The sequence below is a fragment of the Triticum aestivum genome, chromosome 3A (assembly GCF_018294505.1).
Source record: "Triticum aestivum cultivar Chinese Spring chromosome 3A, IWGSC CS RefSeq v2.1, whole genome shotgun sequence".
Taxonomy (NCBI): Eukaryota; Viridiplantae; Streptophyta; class Magnoliopsida; order Poales; family Poaceae; genus Triticum; species Triticum aestivum.
In genome coordinates this window covers 15,142,202-15,149,880 of record NC_057800.1, presented here as the reverse complement: position 1 = coordinate 15,149,880, position 7,679 = coordinate 15,142,202, and the positions used below count along the sequence as shown (strand labels likewise).

At 47.2% G+C, this 7,679-nt stretch overlaps 1 protein-coding gene and 1 pseudogene across 1 annotated transcript; one reads left to right on the top strand and one right to left on the bottom strand.

Annotated features, from left to right (window-relative positions):
• Positions 1-1,540: 1,540 nt before the first annotated feature.
• LOC123056617 (uncharacterized) lies at positions 1,541-2,510 on the top strand (annotated as a pseudogene).
• A 1,925-nt stretch (positions 2,511-4,435) lies between these two features.
• On the bottom strand, positions 4,436-7,379 carry LOC123059870 (putative pentatricopeptide repeat-containing protein At5g52630). The gene is made up of 2 exons (XM_044482403.1): positions 7,157-7,379; positions 4,436-7,049 (listed from the first exon to the last, which is right to left on the bottom strand). Exons 1-2 carry the CDS (start codon positions 7,358-7,360, stop codon positions 4,821-4,823), a joined length of 2,433 nt encoding a protein of 810 aa, XP_044338338.1. The 5' UTR covers positions 7,361-7,379; the 3' UTR covers positions 4,436-4,820.
• Between the last annotated feature and the right edge of the window lie 300 nt (positions 7,380-7,679).

The window sequence follows — 7,679 nt, the reverse complement described above, 5'->3', positions numbered from 1 at the left end:
TAAATATGTATAAAATGTTTGTCATGTATACAATAAAATACAATGTCTCTGAAAAAAATGTTGATTATGTACTTAAAAATGTTAAATGCGTATATAAAAATGTTTCTGGTGTACACGAAAAATGTATATTGTGTGTCAAAAATGTTAATAGAGCATTTTAAAAAAACTTAGACAAGTATTTAAAAATGTTAAATGTGTATAAAACATTTAAAAAAAATGTTAAATCTGTATAGAAAATGTTGACCATGTATACAAAAAAATTAATGTGTATCTGAAAAATGTTAATCAAGCATTTGAAAAAAAAAATGCTAAATGTGTATAAAAAATGGTGAGCATGTATTACAAAATATTAATCTTTTATTTTAAAAATGTTAAACATGTAGTAAAATGTATTATATATACCAGAAATGTACAATGTGTATGAAAAAAAGTAGACATAAAAAATGTAAGTTTTCAAAAAATGTTAATCATGTATTTGAAAAATGTTAAATGTGCATATGAAAGATATTTTTGTTGTATAAGAAAAATATTGCATGTGTACCAAAAACACAATTAACATGTGTTGAACAAAAAAACTAAAGAAATCGAAAAAAAAACCCTATAAAAACAAAAGAAAACGAAAAACGAAAGAAGTCAATGCAAAACGAATGGAAATGGTGAAAGCCTAGAAAATAACATAGTAACTGTTGAAATATGTGAAATTAACAAACAAAACCGAAGGAAAAAATAAAGAAAAAAACAGGGAACTAGAAAGAAACAAAGAAAAAAAAACAAGTGAAAAAAAGGAAACCCGGTGAGAAAAGAAAGAAAAAAGAAAAAGAAAAGAACCTGGAAAACAAGTGGAAAACCCGACTCGTTTGCCTCAAATAGCTCGCGCCTCCTATTTTATCACGAACTTGATAATGGCTCGAATGGCGCCGGTACCAACAACTGAGGAGACCTGTGATATACGCTAATGGACCGGTCCGTTACTGCAGATGTTTCAGCCGAGAGCTTATTTTATCTCGCCATATAAGCGAGATATAGCTCGCTTCAGGCGAGAGCTTCTTCTGTTTCGCTATAAAAAGATATATCTCTTGTGCGAGATATAACATCTGTGCTGGCAGCATGTCCTCTGAAGTGTAAATTTAATCAGCCATGGGTCTTAGGGCCACTTTTTTTGCTGGCTTCTAGAATAAGCTGCACCCTACCTATCTTATTCTAAAAGCTTAACCAAATTTATTTATTTTAAAGCCTACTAATTAAGACTTAACTAGTACCAGGCTTATAAAAAAATCGGTTGGGCTTCTAGAAAAATGCCACCAAAGGAACGGGCCCTTAACCGTCTTGCTTGCAGGTGGAGATGACGCTAGAGGTGAGCAGGCCCAGTTTATTTGAATCCGAAGCCGCGTTGCCTCCTCCTACTCTCCTCCGTCTACAATAAGGAGTACTCTCGTGCAGGGCTGCCTCCCGTCGCCGTCTGCAGCGCGCTTCGAAGCCTTCGCCGCCGTACTGCTCCGACCATCCTTCTTTCCTTGATCAAGGACTGACCCACGCACCGATGGCCTTGAACGATGGCCTCGCCAGGTTCTGGCTGCAGCAGGAGAGGAACCAGGCGGCTCTATCCGCCCTCGCCGCAGCCAAAACCTCTTCTTCTTCATCATCCACCAGGCCGTCGTCGTCCCAGCAGCAACCCGGTGCAACTCCATCTCCAAGGCCGGCCGCTAAACCATCACCGCCAGTTCCTGCCGCCAGACTCTCCGACGAAACGGCGCAGCTAAAAGAGACGGACACCGCCAGGAAGTTGGCCGCCGGAACACGGATCAGATTCTCCGATGACACAGCGCGGCTACAGAAGATCAATGAAGTGAGGAGGTCCGCCGTCGGAAAACAGATCAGAGATGTCATCACACTGCTAGAGAGGACAAGGGAACCTCTCACGGCGCACCAGATCAACGAAAAAACCTACGTCGATCGACGGCAACGGCGCCGTCGCCGAGAGCCTGAGGAACAACCTCAAGGTGCGCTTCGACGGGAAGCGCTACTCGTACAAGCGCACGCACCACGTCAAGGGCAAAGACGAGCTGCTCTCACTGATCATAAGCTTCCCTGAGGGCCTCCCGGTGTCGGAGGTGCAAGACGCCTACCCAACCATGCTGGAGGATCTGCAGGCCCTGAAATCTTCCGGTGACATCTTTTTGTTGTCGGTTGAGAGAGACATGATTGCGTACCCCAACGACCCGAGGTCGAGGATGGAGGTGGACGCCGAGCTCAAGAAGATGTTCCACGACATCAAACTGCCGGTAGACATGCTGGACATCGAGAAGGAGCTCCGCAAGAACGGCGAGAAGCCGGCCACCGACACAGCCAAGAGACGCGCCGCTGAGCAGATCCACGGCCGGCAACCAGAGCCGGAGAAGGCCAGGAAGAAGCCGCGCGGGATCACCAGCAGGACCAAGCTCACTAACGCTCATCTCCCGGGACTCTTCGACTTGCCTGTAGATAAGAAGGACTCAAAAGATTTCAACTGATAGAAGATGTAACTGATAGAGATGGACCTGCCAGGCAGGCAATATCTAGTGTAGAACTAATGTTTTCTTCTGAAACTATGGAGTTACTATCTAAGACTACAATCGAGTTTCAATGGTCAAGATTGGCTAATCCTACAATGAATCTTATTGAAGAAACCTAAGGTCGACAAATGTGGCATTTTAACTCTGAAAATTTGAACAGCCAACATACGCAGGATGTGAAAAGCCTGATGTAGGTTCAGTGTTAGTGAATTCCACTGTCTACCTCGTAAGATGGCACAAGTGACAGAGAATACCCTGTGTGGTTTCTTCTGAGGGGTAATGTATTGTGTAATTCCTTTCAACGGTTCCAGGCAAATAATTTTGCCCCGAGTACAAACAGTCCTCTGCAATCAGATAGAACATCACTACAGTTCCAAAAACCGAGACTTAGAAGTACTCACCTGTCAAAAGCAATGCTACATGGGCAGTGGTAATACTGTATCCTGATATAACACTCCAGGGCATGACAATGCCAGCCTGCATCTGAACCTGGATCCATCAATGCGAGGCTGACACTGCCAAGGGGCACCTCCATCATGTTAACAAGTAACAAGCTCCTCAACTTCGCCCGCCCGGACGGTTGGTCCCAGTTAGATGCGGAGTTGTGGACCTCGATCAACTTTGATGGATTCAGTGACATGTTCTACCATGTAGGAGCGATTGTAGACTGGGAATGGCGCAGCAGTGGCACTTGTCAGGGAGCTTCTCGTGGCAAGATGAACATATAGCATGCCCAACAGTGCATTGAGGAACGGAGATGAAACTGTAAATGTATGAATTGATATGCTTAAATTAACTTGAATGCTAATTGTGAATGACAAAAATACAACCAAAATGATGAACAGCATGCATATTTACTTCTGATGCTGTTCTGAACTTCTGACCAGACCTGACGGATTGTACATATGCCATCAAAGTGGTTGAAGCCAATTTTCATACAAACCACCCTACCCCCCTACTGCAAAAATAGATAAATGTCAATACTTCCAGGAATACAGTATTCATTCCCTTGTTTATAGTTTCTGAGCAATGATGAGCTTAACGCTTCAGTTGTCCATCTATATTCGATTTCTTGACCAACCAGTGATTGCTAGAGAACAAGGATACTCCCCATTTGGGAATCCAAACAATGATGAGCAGAAAGATTTTACAATTCATATATGGACTGAAGGCAACATAAATTGCTGAAAAATTTACTGATTTATTGGGCATCTGGGCTAATGTTTACGCCTGCTTTTGTTCTAATTGTTCAGAGATGTCAACCTTGACTTGCAACTTACCACTACAAAACCACAGGTCCAAAACCTGGCACCTAAGTTCCAAAACCGTCCTTCCTTATGGAGTTTGTGGGGTTTCAGTGGTACAGCACGTACAGACGAACCAACAGGGACAGGGGGTACCTGGAAGATGGGGGGTGCAGGGGATGGAAGCAGACGGGGCAGTCAAGAATGCCAAGGTTCATGGTGACAATACCTTCCTCCCTTCCCAACGCCGCCGCAACCTTCGTCCTCTTCCCGACGCCGCCCTCCGCCAACTCCTCCTGCTGCTGCTGCTGCATTCCCATACCTTTCCTCCCATCCTTCCGGCAGGGAAAAGCACTGGAACTTAAGGACAGGGAACGGCGGTGTGGGCAGCTGCCAGATCGAAGAGCCTTTTCGTTACCCAACCGGAATTGAGCCCTATTTTTCTTCTTTCCCGCCGGAAGGAAGAGAGAGGACCAAGTGCTATGAGACTGAAGAAAAATTGTGTGAAACACACATGGGAGCAACTATACCGGTAGCAGGATAAAATCTTGTGTGTATATATTCCAATTATTTGTAGACATGCTACAAATACTCTTTACAGTTCAAAAAATTTGTATCATACAACATATTTGTTTCATATGGTACACAATGCTTCCACTCAAATTATGGGCCATAGAATTTAAAATTTGAGTCAGCATTGCGAATTAAAACAATGAAAGTTGACCCTAATTGGCCAGCATTTACAACAGTTACACAATATTCACCGTTCTACAGTGCTAAGGATGTGAGCATACCTCAGAAATCTGATTGGGTTTATGCATGGTCATATATACTCATATGTCACCAATGCTGACTGAACAAATCATGCTTTCATACAAAAATCTACAAGCAAACGGACATCTCATGGCATTGGTACGTACCTTGCAGTAAACAAGTTCTTCAGAGTAAGTCAAACCTGTTTCCAATGCAAAAATTGTCATGTTCTCAGAATAGAATAGCGCAGTGCGCATGAGATTTTTCGGCATCACAGGAGGAGCGCACCAAAATCCCCACAGGAGCACCGACCATCCTTGAACTTGTGAAGCCGTTTACTGTCCCGGACAACAATCTCTCTGTTTGCAAGTAATGAGAAGTATTTGATAGAGCTGTGGCAGTCCCTGCACATGGTGATGTTCTTGGTCACACGGACTGTCGCACCAGGAGGTGTTTTGAGCAGCCCCAGTGCAACAGCTAACCTCTCACTGTGGTGCTTTATTAGTGAACCTGCAGCAGCAGCAGGCCTGTCGTCATCGCCCTCCGTGCTGTCAGATAACAACTCAGGAGCGTTCTGGTACGGTTCGTACCCTACAGCCTTAGCCTTTTCCAGCAAATTCTCCAACAATTGATACAACTCGGTAGCTTGAGGGTGAGTCATGTCATCAGCTCTAAAGAAATACACCTTGTCTCTGATTGCAATCCAGCTACGGTCTCTGAGAAACCCGACATCTTCATGTTTGGCCAGTTTCCGCACCCTAGCGACGTCACGCCATCTACCAGTAGACACGTACATGTTCAACAGCAAGACATATGTTTCAATCACTTTCGGCTTGAGCTCAAGGAGCCTATCAGCAGCGTAGAAAGCAAGCTCCATGTTCCCGTGACTCCGACATCCAGCTACCAAACTAGACCAGATGGCCTCATTCGGCTCAAAGCCTGTTCTCTTGATGAAGGAAAATGCATCATCCAGCCGGCCCAATCGCACAAACATGTCAACCATGCACCCGTAATGGTCCACAAGAGGCTCTATATGATACTCATTCCGCATCATGTCAAAGTAGCGCTCAGCCTCCTCTACTAAACCAGCATAGCTGCAGGCTGACAGCAAACTTACGAATGTGATTTCGTTTGGTTTGGCGCCAGATAATATCATGTCCTCAAAGAGCTGTATCGCATCTCGGGACCTGCCATGCTGCGAGTACCCTGAAATCATAGAGGTCCAAGTGACAGGTGTCCGTGTTGGCATCTCGACGAAGGCTTTGGTCCCACACTCGATGCATCCGCACTTGTTATACATGTTTACCAGTGCGCTGTTCACAACAACATCCGACAGACATCCAGTCTTTATGGTGGTTGCGTGGATTTGCTCACCCTGCTCCAAGGCCATCATGGCGCTGCAGACTGACAGGATGCTTGAGAAGGTGAACAGATCAGGCTTCAATTCAGACCTCACGAGATCACGGAACAATTTGAGTGCCTGGAACCCTCTGGAACGAGCATGGAGGTCATCCTTTGCCGAGTCCATGATTTGAGCATACCCGGAGATCATTGCATTCCACGTGATAATACTGCTGCTGTCCATCTCTTCAAACAACCGCATAGCCTCGTCCGTTTCGCCCTTCCTGAGATAGAGGTACATTGTGGAGTTCTTCACTGGAAGATTCGCTTCACACCCAACCTTGTAGCAGAAAGCCTGGACCTGCTTGCCGAGATTCATATCCAGCCTCGCGCCACACAAGCTCATGACACTGGTCAACGTGAACTCATTCGGCGTCACCCCTCCCTCGAGCATATCGAGAAACAAGCTCAGCCCAAGCTCCAGGTAGTTCTCGTCTTCGGCGCAGGACGATATCATCGTCGTCCAGGTGATCACATTCTTGTCAGGGGTCCCCTTAAAGGCCCTCAGACCAGATTGTAAGTCTCCAGACTTGCAGTACATCCTACAAAGTGAATTGCTCATGCTCGTGATGGTATCAGCCCCATACTTGATCGAGTAGCCATGGACCTGCTGGCCCAGATCGATCCTGCGCGCGGCAGAGCACGCGTTCAGCATGCCGCCCAGCGTGTAATGCGACGGGTACCTCCCAAGCTCGAGCATCTCGACGAACACCTCCAGCGCCAGCACCGCTTCAGAGTTCAGAGTATATCCTGTAATCAGCGCCGTCCAGGTGACCACGTTCTTCTCGGGCATTTCGTCGAACAGGCTGCGCGCGTCCCGGCTCGCCCCGCACCTCATGTACACGTTTACCAGGGACGTCGCCACGAACATGTCCGCGACGGTTCCGGTCTTCGCCATGTGGCCGTGCAGGGCCCTGGCGGCGCCGAGGCCTCTGGTCTCGACGCACCGGTGCAGCAGGGGCACGTACATCGCCGACTGCACAGTCCGGCCGTCCTTCAGCATGCTCATTGCTTCCTGGGCGTCTAGCGGACGAGGGGGGCTCTCACTCTCCAATCTGCCATTTTCCGCTGCTTGGGTGCTCCTCTGATAAGAACCGCCCTGCGAATATGCAATGGTGAAAGAAAAAGAATGAGGCCTGCTGAAGCACACGGCAATCTTTCTTGGTCCAGGGAAGAAGGGGAAGAAAACAGAGAAGAGAGAGTCACCTTGTCGAAGCCGGCGGAGCTGGGCAGGGGCTTGGCAGCGACGACGGCTGGGACGGCGGTGGCGGCGCCGGAGACGGCGAGGGAGGGGATGGATGCCATTGGCGGGGTGTGACAGGGGAGATGGCCAGCATCACTGGGTGTGTGAGAGCGAGGGGATCTCTTTGGGTCGAGTATGCGGCAGGAAGATGAGATAAGGGTGCGCATGGACCAGGTTTAAGAGCAACTCGTACTCTAATCTATCCCAAAAAATCTCTAGTTTTCTTTCTGGCATCCAAAAAAAACTGTAGCGCCCAAGAGACATGCGATTTAAAGGCCCATCCCCGATGGTGTTTTCTTTTCTGGCCAACCAAAAAATAATCCATCAAGCCTCAAATATTAGGGAAAACCCGCGAACTCCAAAACATCCCCCGGTTCTGCGTAAACAAGAGGGCCGGCCACCCCTCCTGCCACCTGGCATCGAGCTTCGATCACCGCACCACTGAAGAGAAAGAGGAAACCGGCAGAGCCGCCGACCACTAGGCCG

Excerpts from the sequence above, each read along its gene's own strand:
- LOC123059870 (XM_044482403.1), bottom strand. The coding sequence starts at position 7,360 with ATGCGCACCCTTATCTCATCTTCCTGCCGCATACTCGACCCAAAGAGA. Across the intron at positions 7,050-7,156 it reads GCTCCGCCGGCTTCGACAAG|GGCGGTTCTTATCAGAGGAG; the intron begins GTGACTCTCTCT and ends GCATATTCGCAG.